General features: G+C 41.5%; 2 protein-coding genes across 2 annotated transcripts; both read left to right on the top strand.

Moving 5' to 3' along the window:
• The first annotated feature begins 6,698 nt into the window (after positions 1-6,698).
• On the top strand, positions 6,699-7,692 carry fabp4b (fatty acid binding protein 4b). The gene is made up of 4 exons (XM_018689484.2): positions 6,699-6,852; positions 7,051-7,226; positions 7,310-7,411; positions 7,545-7,692. The coding sequence occupies exons 1-4, from the start codon at positions 6,780-6,782 to the stop codon at positions 7,593-7,595; spliced, it is 402 nt and encodes a 133-aa protein (XP_018545000.1). The 5' UTR covers positions 6,699-6,779; the 3' UTR covers positions 7,596-7,692.
• Positions 7,693-9,033: 1,341 nt separating this feature from the next.
• On the top strand, positions 9,034-12,535 carry LOC108892036 (protein FAM8A1). The gene is made up of 5 exons (XM_018689472.2): positions 9,034-9,945; positions 10,781-10,901; positions 11,223-11,346; positions 11,444-11,583; positions 11,671-12,535. The coding sequence occupies exons 1-5, from the start codon at positions 9,471-9,473 to the stop codon at positions 11,813-11,815; spliced, it is 1,005 nt and encodes a 334-aa protein (XP_018544988.1). The 5' UTR covers positions 9,034-9,470; the 3' UTR covers positions 11,816-12,535.

The following is a 12,535-nucleotide window of genomic DNA, read 5'->3' as shown; positions in this document are numbered from 1 at the left end:
GGATGTGTTGACTTCCTTGTTTCTTTGTTTAGCAGGAGCAGCTTTTTTTTGTAAATCTTTTCTTTCTTTCTTTTTTTTCCCTGAGGATAGTTCTTCAGGTCATAATACTGACACCAGGATCTCAGCACCGGCTGCCAATTACAGGGCTTAGAGTCAATTACAGGGCATGAACAACATTTTGAAAAGATTCAAACAATACTTTGAACTCTGATATGGACAACTTTATGTGCTGGTTTGAAAAAAAACAAACACCTGAATAAATAAAATATATTTAATCTCTTTCTCTATAATGGTGCACACTCCTGCACAATGGCCCCTAACAATTATATTGTTCATGAGGTTTACAAGAATGCTGCCCATTACCAGTTAACTTATGCAAGTCCACAATAGAGGGAAGGCAGATCACAAGACTGGTTCCCAAATAAGCGCAACAGGAGACAGCACGTGATGTCGACACAGAGAAAGGAGGACCACGGAGCGAGCTACTTTTAAGGCCACACATTGTGTTGCCACAGGAAAAACATTGTTTGCATATCAATGGAGTGTGTGTCTGTGTGCATGTGTATGTGTGAGGTAAGGTGGAGGGGGGGGCTTAGGGCTCTAATTGAAATGTATCTCCTGGTTTACATCATGCAAAGGGAACCTCACAGGCACAGGCCATATGAGTTATTAGTCAAATTGACCTGTAAAAAAAACTTTGAATTACTTCTTTCTGCAGTATGTGTGTGTGTGTGTGTATGTGTGTGTGTGTGTGTGTGTGTACTGATGTGATTGGTTGCTGCAGGGGGAGATCCACATTGTAAAGCAAGTCTGTCTCTGAGACTCCAAGGCCAAGAGTTGGTGGCTTGGATGTAGTTTTTTTTATTTGTCTGATGCAATTTGGAATAAAATCTGATTAGTGCCTAGAACAACTAATATTTTTAGACAGAAGAGAGCAACAAAAAGGAGGCAATTTATTGTGTGTCACAAGTTTATCAAAAAAAAAGAAAGAAAAAAAGCTGTCTTTTTTTGTGAGCCGGCTCCTTTCCCAGTGGATGCTCTGTGCCAGCTGTCTGCGCTGCAGTAAAGTACTGCTTTCCCAAGCTCCGACCTGTGGGAAAATCTGTTGTGGCCAGTAATTGATTCCGCCCTGCCAGCCCCATTACTCTCCACTGCAGTCAAACTGCCAGTGATCTGCAGAAAGCCTGTTAGCATAGCCCCTTTACTCTCTCTCTCTCTCTCTCTCGCTCTCTCTCTCTCTCTCTCTCTCACTTGCACAAACATGCATCAGAATCCCACCAAGTCCAACTTTTGGTTCCATCATTATTTCTATCTGCCTCTGTACATTATTTTTACTCTATAATTTACATGCTTTCTTTCAAGTATTATGTTCAGTGCTAGTTATAATGTCCCAGTGATTATGTAGACTGCAATCTTTAATGTCTGTAGATAGATTGCCTTGAATGAATGTTGTCTATTATTCTGGCAATCTTTTCCTAACAACATATTAATTTTACAAAAACTATGTAATTGCATCAATTACTTCAATTCTCTTAAGTCTTGGCACATTACACTTGTTACATGCATCTGCTGCTATCTAGTCCACCCCACAGTCATATGTCCCTTTAATTTAAAGATGATTTAAATTGACAGGAAAGGTTAGAGCACTTGCCAGTTTACCAGGGAGATGTCACAGATATTAATGATCCCTGTGAACTTGAAAGAGATGGATGTCTTGGTTATTTGGCGACAGAACCCCCCCCTTCAAGTTTGTCATGAAATATTAAGTGCAGTCATCTGCTGAGATGGTTGAGTTGCCTGTCACGGCCTAACACTTACCACATGTCTAAATAAAGGTAAGTGCCTCCCCCTTCCAATTAATCTTCAATTAGGGGTTCTGCTCTGTGCCTTCGCATCTGTGTTTCTCAGTCTCAACTCAGCAGGTGGGATATGGGACTCTCTGTGTGTGTGTGTGTGTGTGTGTGTGTGTGTGTGTTGGGTTATATGAGGATTATCAGGCAGATCTGGGGGAACACAGAACAGGGATAAAAGGATATTTTCTGAAACATATTCACATGATGATTGTTATGCTGTTCACAGCCTAGATGAAGTTTTAGCAGAAAGGAAGACATTATAGTGACCTATACAAAATAAGCGTTCCATGTGAAATGCATAGGGACATAAGAGGCCTCAAGCTGGGTGATTTATCAGGCATTCTCATGACTCTAGCGGGCTTTATATAACTACCAGCTGAGGGGTGCACTTTCCCATGTTGTAAGGGGTCAGGAGGCCACCCTCTAAGCGCTGTGACAGTTGTTTTTCACACATGAATTTTCAGCCCACTGTTGGGAGATCTAAGAGTGCATGAAAGAGGAGCAGAGAACTGTACAGTATGCATCACTTTAGCTCCTGGTGAACCCTCCACCCACTGCACTCTGCACTCGGTGGCTGTACCCCCATGGGCAGCTCTCCCTTCACCTCTCCCTGTGTTGAAAGAACAAGCAGAGTCTCTGTGAGAGGCACTCCCCACCCTCCTACCCCCCACCCACCTCCTGCCCCTCTCCAGCCGCGCTGTCGGTGTGCTGCAAACCAGAAGCCTGAGGCGCAGGGAGCGTGTGGGATGAAGGGATGAGAGAGAAGATCAAAGCAGGAAGCATGAAAAAGCTCAAAGCACACAAGCAAGAGGCACCTCTCTGACCTCCGCCTCACACACACACACACACGCAGACAGTCTTCATCCTGGCTGTGCAGAATGGTCGGCGCCCACCCTGGCCCTCTGGCCCCCCCACACACATACACACCACCAGCAGCCGTGTAAAAAGGCAAAGAGGAGAGGGCGCGTTGCTCAGGTCGTGTGAGCCTCTCAGCAGATGGTTGGGACCTGCTGGGAACCAGGCCCAAAGTGATGCCTCCTGTCGGTGCCAAAGGTACTGGAACGCACCCAGTTCTGACTAGTTTCTCTTACTCATCGAACTTTTCATCTTCTTGCTTTTTAAGAATTGCAGCAGGCTTTCAAAATTGTCTGTAGTTTACATTTCAATTTAATAAAAATGTTTTTTTTTTAAATCATGACTCAGCTGCAAAATGTGTTCTATTTGAACACATTTTTGGGTTCCTGGACAAGCCAGCAGGAGGTTTTCTAAAAATGATTAAATCATCTGTGGGGGTTGGTTCAAAAAGTAAACAGATTATGGACATGTCTCGACTACAGTACATGAAAGGCACTACTAAAAGGCTCTAATAGATCTCTACATGGAGGAGATTTATCCCTTACCTCGGGCAAAGGCTTACTCAGAATAGAAAAGACAGTTCAACCTTAGAGGGAGAGAATACAATAAAATGTTCTCAAACAAGAGGGAGAAGTGAAAGACTCACATGATGTGGATATAGGTGCGATTTCAATGTTTGGTGCCCTTTTTTATTTGTCGCACTTGAAGGAGGCACCATCCCCTCGCCTGATTCTCACAGAGTCAGATCATTGGAGGGTTTGCGACAACATGATCAGCTGCGACCCCAGTTTTACCTGCTGACACATAAAGCTGTAGTTTAAGGTTCATAATGAGCCCAGTCAGACTTGCGAGCTACCTTGGCCCAGAGGATCCTCTTTCCATTATTCATGAGTCCTCAGGTTGGACCCTGGGAACAAGCTGAGCGAGGCCCTGTGTCAATACGAAACACTGGCCGCCACAATGGGCTCTGCCTCCAACTACACTGTTGACAGACACCAACACAAAGGAGCTGAAAGGGGTCCCCCTCCGTTCTCACACACACTGAAGAATGAGTCAGTGTGCTGCCGGTCAGAGCTGTGTTTGTACAGTATATACAGCTTTTGTCCATGGCCACTGTTCTCCCATCAATGGGGGCTGAAGTGTTGATGAAAACCAGGAGGAAAGGACTTCTCAGTGGCTGCCAGCGAGAGTTCATGTTCATTAGATGGGCTCCTCGCCTGCTGGATGGCACCTGTATGTACGTAGAGGAACCCCGAGTGACAGAACAACAACTAATCGGCTTATTGGATTGGTAAACAACATTCCATGGTATATCACAGCCCGTCCTCTTTGACTATCACATCGCTGCTGGCTGTCAGTGAACTTAATGAATAATTAATGCATTTGGGCAGTGACATCAAATAGTGCAGCAATGTGACAGTCTCATTAAAAGCTTCCTATACGGCACACACTGATTCCAGTTTCTCTGGTTTTTTCATGATGACGACTAATTTTGCATTATACATCAAGCATAGCTCTGTTTAGATAAAAGTGCAAATCTGCCTTTCAAAGGGCTGTCACACATGTCGTACTGATCTCTTAGACAGTTTACTTAATATTGATAAAAAATTAGCATTTCTCCTCAAAAATTTAAAACACTAGGAGCTTGATTATGCAGATGATTATTAACATGCAGAACCTGGGGCCATCGTGACTCACGAAGCAAACAAAATGTTTTCTTGTGTGATTTCATTGTGAGATAAAAATGGGCACTCAGGGGACATTTCACTGCAGCCATATTCACTGTCTGCAGCTCCATGATTTGCCTACTTATTACATAACCAAAAGAGCTTTGCTATTTCTGTTTGAACTATTCCTGGTTTATGATAGAACAGAAATGTTTTCACAAGGTGCTAAATGTCATCATGTGCAACCCAAATACTTTTTTGTTCCAGTTGTTAATCACAGAAAGGAATTGCACACTCCCATAAGGTTCATGTCCTGCATACAGATGTAATTTATCTACTGCATGTTGCACAGTTTGCAAAAGCAGTAACTAAAATGTGTTTCTTGTTGCAGACATTTACTCCATTTTGCCATCAAATCTCACCGTTTTCTTTTGTTCCCAGGCTTCCATACTTTAAAAAGCATTTCACAACTTGCAGGCAGTGACAAATCAGTTTCAAGTGATTTCATAAAGCATCACTTTACTCCCAAATAATGTCTGAAAGACTCAAATGTGAAACTATTGCATGGTGGGAGGCAGTTGGAGGAGGATGTAACAACTCAATCCAGTTTAATCCAGTGAGGAGATATGTCACAGGGCACTCATCTGATCTGAATCTGATTTGCTCTGAGTATCTCCGATCATTTCTGTCTGACTCTTTTCCACTTTGATCTCCTTGAGACATTCATCAGCAGCGCTCATGAGCTCTTACATCAACTTAATAGAAAACCCAACTGACATATTTATGAAATAAGTATAATATATATAATAAATTATTTATTGGCTCTTTCTCTTCATTCTATTGTGTGATGAACAAAACTATATTACAGTCTGCATTTTGCATTACACTGGCTTTCACGTAGAGGATTAAAATGGGATAAATAAATACATAAATGAATGAAAACGCATCTTTAATATAGTGGTGGAATCTGTACTTGCTAGCTGCTTGTGCAAGACATATTGTCTTATCATATAAAAGCCTTAAACTAGAATGGGGTAGTCCATCAAACAGCAGAAGAAGAAACTTTTAATTTCTCATTTTGTATGTCTGGTTTTGTTTTCTCATAGATACAACTTAAACACACTTGCTTATAGGCATATTTAGTATTTTGGGTTGCTTATGTTTTAAAAGGTCAATGATTCTGGCCTACTGTAATGTGTTACTGAAACCATTCGGGGGCAGCACATAGCAGTTTGACATTTACCTGATTGTTTTCTGCTACAGTGTTAATAGGCCTATACTGCCAGTCAAAAAACAAACAAACAAACAAACAAATCTTTTTAATATGTTTTTGTTGTCAAGCAAAGCAATTGTAAATGTCTGGCAAAAGTACAAATGAAAGAAAACACAATGTAAAAATATATGTGAGAAATAAATGTAAATAAACTTTGAAATATTCAAAGTTGAATAAAGAACCCTTTTGTAAAGTTTGCTGCACCTCTGTCCAGTTACTGACAGAACCTCTAAGAACTGTTTTATCTGCTTTTCACAGGCGCCATCTGCTGGTTAAAACCAGTACTCAGCCAGAGAAGGAGTGATTTTTAGTTGCAGAGGGTAGAATCACAATAATTTATAAAAGTGAGAGGGAAGATATATGCTAACATTATCAATATTATATCATTAATTAATTATATTAACTAACCATTATGGTCATTTTTGATTGATCTGCCAGTGTTTTTTTTTTTAATTTATCAATTTATCATTTTGTCTATAAAAATGACAGTAAATAGTGAAAAATACTTTTTTATAATTCCCCATAGACCAAACAGATGTCCTCAGATACCTTGTTGTGCGTGAACAACAGTCCCTTACACAAAGATTCAATTTACAATAATGAATGAAACATTATGCCCTCATCGATTATCAATCGTTGTTGATTTTCTGTCGATCGACTAATCTATTAATGACCAATCATATAGTAGACCAACCACGAATAGATGAGTGTGCAATGTTAGACGTTTTTGTTGAGTTCCCCGAACAATCAAATTCTCTCTCTTTTTTACGTTTACCACACACACACACACACACACACACACACACACACACACACACACAAAGGTCAAATATTATTGCAGCACTTTATCACCTCCCAAATTCATGCTTAAATCACCAAACCAGGGCTAAACTCACATTTTTTTTTACCCCCATCAAACACACCATCAAAAATCTGATTTAAAGACACGCCCCCTTAATCCGCTCGATACCATGGCAACGTCAGCGCCTGCTTTTGATTGGCGGCCCCGGATGGGGCACGTGCTCGCCCAGGCTTCAAATATGAAGTAACCTGGGCACGTCAGTCTCTCTGTGCTTCATCGCTGGGACATCTTGAAATTGTGTATCAAACTTGAACTTCATCTTCACCATCATGGTTGAGCAGTTTTCAGGAACCTGGACTCTGACTGCCAGCGAGAACTTTGATGACTACATGAAAGCAATCGGTAAGATCATGTTAATTGTAGTGAAATTATTGTAATGTTGGGATTTTGTTGATGAACTCTCTTTTGCAAGGTTGGGGGTCCTAGCAGGCCGTTAGGTTCTAACCAAGCAGATGAGTTTAATCAGTAGCAACAGCTGCAACCTCACACATCCAAATCACTTTACGAACGGCATCTTAATTAAGTCTCGTTATCTTGAAGGTGTGGGCTTCGCCACCCGGCAGATGGGCAACATGGCAAAGCCAAACCTGGTGATCAGCGTGAATGATGCTGGGGTTATTTCAATGAAGTCTGAGAGTACTTTCAAGACCACAGAGATCAAGTTTAAGATAAACGAAGAATTCGACGAGACGACTGCAGACGGCCGACAGACCAAGGTGGGGTTCAGCTTTTTGTCATTCAGCACTCCAGCTTTATTTTAGACTCTTTATGTCTCTAACCAGCCCAACATGATTTTCAGACCACCATCACTTTTGAGAATGGCAAACTTGTGCAGAAACAGACGTGGGATGGAAAGACAACAACACTGGAAAGAGAGATTCAAGATGGAAAACTAACAGCTGTGAGTAATTGACCATCTAAGCAACTGTGATTAAGACTATGTGATTTGTAGCGCTTTAGGTTTGCAGCACTAAGTTTATCCTTTTTAATTATAATGAAATATAACCTCTGACATTTGAACATTTTCTCAACAGAAATGTATCATGGATGACGTTGTTGCAGTGAGGACCTACGAGAAGGTGTAACTAATTTTGCTGAATAACCACATTGTTGAACCTGGTCCTTACCAGAACACCAAATGTACTGAGATATTGCCAATGAAGTCTCAACTGTGATACTTCAGTCTGTGTACTAGTTCTATATGAATGAAGTTTTCTTTGTTGGGTTGCACAGTTTGTGTGGGTTTAAACATTCAGCAGTACTTGGCATGTCCATTGTTGGAGTCACACTGCTTTTGTCCTTTCTTCATGGTCCAGTTGGCCTTCATGGGAAAGGGGTTTTAAATTCTAGTGAATACACTTGCTGGGGCCGGTGATGGCTGAGAATTCCTGAAACCAAATTTAAGTGGATGGCTATTAATCACTGGAACTAGACCCATATGATCATTATGGCCTTGTTTTTTTTTCCTAATGCATTTTCATTGGTTTCACATCTTGTAGCAAGAAACCCCTAACTGGTTTCAAAGTCAAGCTTCAGTCTAAAGGCTAAAGGGACATGGGTGGGTGGTGGGGGTGTTGCACAAAGGCCTTTTGTTTAAACCAGGAACAGCAGCATGTTTTAGTGTCACAGCAGCCCTCTTAATGACAAGGAGGTGAGGAGGCCAAATCCCGGCTTGGGGTTGGAGCATTGACCCTTAAATTTGTTCCAGGCCTCTTGTCTGGGATACATAGATGTTGAGTTCAAGCAAGTGCACCTAATTTGCTTTAATTAGGGTTGTTTGGGGCAGTAGGTTGAGGCCTAAATTGTCCAGAAGATTTCCAGGATTTAGTGAATGATTGTGACCCCTGGGTGGTGCTAAGGCAACAATGAGTAATGTCTAATGAAAAGCTGAGTTGTCTTGAGTGCCACATTATATAAGACTGCTTATTTTTCAAAAATGTCTAAAGACATTTTCCAGTCAGTTTTTACAGTTATGGTGTTTTTTCTTAATTAAAAATGTATATAAAAGTTATATTCAGACATCTGAAAGATCCGTGCAGAACCTTGAGTTCTTGCAAACTCGTTTTAGGGTTTTGAATATCCTATTGTTAACAATTAAGCCGTCTTGGCTTTAGGAAGCTGGCCCTCTTTGAAATGGTTTTATCCCTTTAAACACAGTCACACCATGATTATGGGCTGATGAATTCTCAGAAATGTTTCTAGTTCAGCTTACTTTATTTGTTGAAAGGACCCAACAGTCATGCACAAATAAATGCTAACTGTCATGCTATTAATTAAAATGAATCTGCTGGTTATAACTGATAAAACATTTAATCCATAATACAGAAAAAATGTTATACATCAAAAATAACATTGCCTCAAATGTTAACAGGTCCTAAAGTGGTGTCTCAAGCTGCTTGAGTCTGACCTGCAGCCATCACTGCGAAGCTGCAAAACTGCAAATGTTGGCAGCAATAAATAATCAGAACTATTTTCAAATCTAGGCTACAATAATTTTCTAATCATCTATGTATTCAGTTTTTGATTTACTAATCACAGCTGGAGGTGGTCTCATCCAAACAAATCCAGAAGTAACATTATGAAACATTTTTGCTGCATTACTTGCTCATTTGAATTATTACATAACGTGAACTTGAAGACCCCAAATGCCAAAAGCTCACTGCAGCCTTCGTCTTGCAAAAACACTCCTGTGGCTGATTGTTGTAATAGCAGGGAATGATTGGACTGTACCACTGTACCTTGAGAAGGCGGGGGTCACGTTTTGTCTTGAAATAGACAAGAACTCTCTGACAATTTTTCTGTTTTCGGTAACAAACTACTTGATTCTTTATAAATTACGGACACATCTCAATAATAATGTTCATAGATTACAACGTTCACTTTTCAGTCACCTTGTCTTTGCTTCATCCCGATGAAACGATCCCGAAAGACGTATTACGTGACGCGAGCCCTCATCAAATATGGCTGACCAAAAACACACAAACATGGAAGTCGATAATGAAAAGAATGGACCGTTTGCCAACAAAGTTAAACCACTGGTTGACACGGTTACCAAGAGAACAGGCGACCAGAGCAATGTCGACGGTGAGAAGGACGCCGGTGAAAGCCGCGCCACGTCGGAGTACTGTGAGAAGTTGCAGGCGTGGATGTGGCAGTACTACACTGGATACGTGAACTGGCAGAGCTGGCTGGCAGCGTCAGCCATGTCCTACCCTCATTATTTACAGTCACCCAGCGGCACGTCGACGGCTTCTCTCGATTTTAACTCCCAGCACTGGTACAGTAGTTCGTTTAGTCTTCCGTTGTCGCCTTATCCACCTGCCGTCTCCATCTCGAACAGCCGGGTAGGTGAAGTTGCAGGCGGGGCTGCTGTGCCCGGTCAGCCGCAGCAGCAGCAGCAGCAGCCGCAGGAGAATGGAAACGCACAGAGACCAGGTAAAAGCAGCTCTGACTGCTGGGCTTGTTAGAGAGTAAACGTACAGATAACCACCACATCGTCTCTCAAAGCAGAACACTAAATGAGCGAAAGTGTATGGACACTGCTGCTTACATATGTTTGTGTCTCTTTTATGGACTGTGCTGGACTACTCTATACTTTCGAGCAAAAATATTAATGTTCATACAACAGCGTAGTTACATCTTTGTGGCACCAATTTGAGGCAGGCTTTGTTCTGTCAACTATGACAATCCCCCGTGCACAAAGCGAGGTCTATAAAGAAATTGTTCCGCTTTGGAGTGGAAGAACTCGACTCCAACTCCGTCCGAGAGCTATAGATCATATAACAGTGTAAGTTTTATTTCCCACCATGATGCTCCACATACTGTTTCAAGGTTAGAATTCAGGTGTGGGCATACTAGATACCTAATTTATCTGTTGCCGCAGAAGTATTCAGAATTTCGCTTCATTGTCTCTACACATACAACCACTGTCAAACTTACACTTTCAGCCAGTGCAGAATGAAAACACCCCCAAGGTTTTTGAAACTCTAAATGAATGAACCTTTGGGACTTTTGGGATGAACTGGGACGCTGACTGTAAGCCACACTTAATCATCCAAAGGTTCTTGTGGCTGAATGAGAGCAAATCTGTGCAGCTTGGCTTTAAATGTTATCGAACTGTCTCTCTGGTACAGTAGCATATCTGCCAGTGGCTTTTGGATGACATATTAAGCAGTCGCATGCGGGGGTAATATAAGGGTGTCCACATACTTTTAGCTACATTGTGCGTCCCCCACTTGCTTGACTTCAGCTTTTGCTGCTTTTTCACCAGGTCGAGAGTATAGCATTCCTTCGCCTCTTCAAAGACTCCTGGCTGAGATGGTGGATTTCTTCATTTTGTTTTTCATCAAAGCAACCATAATCATCAGTATTATGCATCTCAGTGGGATCAAGTGAGTTTATTTTATTTATGTTCATAGTAGCAGTGGTAAAATTATGCCTGTGTCCCTTTAAAATCGAAACCCAAACCAAATTCTACTTTGAGCCTTTGTTTGGATTAGTATGACAGACATACCGTCATGTCCACAGAGGGACTATGTAACAAAATGGCTGCAATTCCTATTTTTGTTAAACCCCTTGAATTGAAGGTGAAGGTCTACACTTCAGTCCTGATGGCTTCATTTCAAATCCATAGTTGTAGTGTGCAGAGGCAAAATTACAAAAATTGTGTCACTGTCGAAATACTTATGGACCTGAAGGTATTTTCTTTTCAGGGATGTTTCCAAGTTTGCCATGCATTTCATTGTGGAAGAAATAGATGAAGACACATCAATGGAGGAGCTACAGAAAATGATGCTTGTAGCACTTGTATACCGGATATTAGTGTGTTTTTATGAGGTGAGCACTCATATAAACATTTTTGGCATGCTCTTATCTTAAACTGGTAAAGTGAGACAAAACAGTCAAGTGACAGCTCCTACGCCTTTGTCTTTAGATCGTGTGCATCTGGGGAGCAGGAGGAGCCACTCCAGGGAAGTTTCTCATTGGACTCCGTGTTGTGACATGTGACTCATCAGTTCTGGTTCAGCCTAACAGGGTGCTTGTAGTGCCAGCCACTAATGTCTCTCTGTCTGCGTGAGTAGCAGTAGTTTCAGATCAAAAGCAAACAAGTCGCAGCCTCACATCTCATATTGTAACCACTGTCTCTGTCTCCCCTGACAGATCAACTGTCCGAGCCTTGAACAAGAACTTTTCTATTGCCTTCTTCTTCCCGGCCTTCATCACACTTCTGTTCTTTCAGCACAACCGGACTGTGTACGACATGGTCGCTGGTACAATTGTTGTCAAGCGCTCAAGGGCCAGATGATGTGGAAGGGCCGACAAGATAGTCCTACAGTATTGCTGAGCAGGCACCGTGTGATGTTTTTTGAAAAATGCCAGCAGAAGTCCTCACACTCCGTCCTTTCAAGGTACCGTCTGTACACACAGGAGCGTTAGGATGTTGGCTGAGAGGTGGATACACATCAGTATGAACTTTTTGACGTCCCTACAACTTGGGTTTGGTTTGTCTCTGACACATACTGTATTTCTGCAGTTATGTCTACATGCTGCTTTCAGAATTTGATCCTGTGCCAAATTTATGTCTCCTCTGAAGACAGGGAAAATGATGGTATATGCTACCTTTTCATTAACACAAGATTTGCCTCTTTTTAAACACTCTTCTAAACTAAGGGTGAATGTCTAGTATCACTCAGTATTTAAGTTGCTAATCATGCATACATGAGATTCTACCTGCAGTATAACTTTGTATTAAAAATTTGTCCAAAGGGTTGTATGGTCAGACTTTTCAGTTTTGAGTTACTGACCTTTGTCACTATAAGAGTGATGCATCATGCTCAGCTTTCAGCTGCTTGGTTTAAAGGCACATTTAAATGTATTGAATGGAAATGTAAACCTGGACACAACTGCTCTTCCTTTACCCTGACAGCATGTGTGTGACTGAAATGTCAATGTATTATGCATTTTATGTGATTAACTGTTTTTCAAGAATTCAAGAAGATTAAATGAAACAACCACTGATTACCTA

The sequence above is a fragment of the Lates calcarifer genome, linkage group LG15 (genome assembly GCF_001640805.2).
Source record: "Lates calcarifer isolate ASB-BC8 linkage group LG15, TLL_Latcal_v3, whole genome shotgun sequence".
Classification (NCBI taxonomy): Eukaryota; Metazoa; Chordata; class Actinopteri; family Centropomidae; genus Lates; species Lates calcarifer.
This window is presented reverse-complemented; position numbering and strand designations above follow the sequence as displayed.

What these genes read in the sequence shown, in the direction of transcription:
- LOC108892036 (XM_018689472.2), top strand. Translation starts at nt 9,471, where the DNA reads ATGGCTGACCAAAAACACACAAACATGGAAGTCGATAATGAAAAGAAT. An exon ending in ATGCATCTCAGTGGGATCAA is followed by an intron (nt 10,902 to 11,222) that starts GTGAGTTTATTT and finishes TTTTCTTTTCAG; the next exon opens with GGATGTTTCCAAGTTTGCCA. An exon ending in TATTAGTGTGTTTTTATGAG is followed by an intron (nt 11,347 to 11,443) that starts GTGAGCACTCAT and finishes CTTTGTCTTTAG; the next exon opens with ATCGTGTGCATCTGGGGAGC.
- fabp4b (XM_018689484.2), top strand. Translation starts at nt 6,780, where the DNA reads ATGGTTGAGCAGTTTTCAGGAACCTGGACTCTGACTGCCAGCGAGAAC. An exon ending in TGACTACATGAAAGCAATCG is followed by an intron (nt 6,853 to 7,050) that starts GTAAGATCATGT and finishes GTTATCTTGAAG; the next exon opens with GTGTGGGCTTCGCCACCCGG. An exon ending in CAGACGGCCGACAGACCAAG is followed by an intron (nt 7,227 to 7,309) that starts GTGGGGTTCAGC and finishes CATGATTTTCAG; the next exon opens with ACCACCATCACTTTTGAGAA.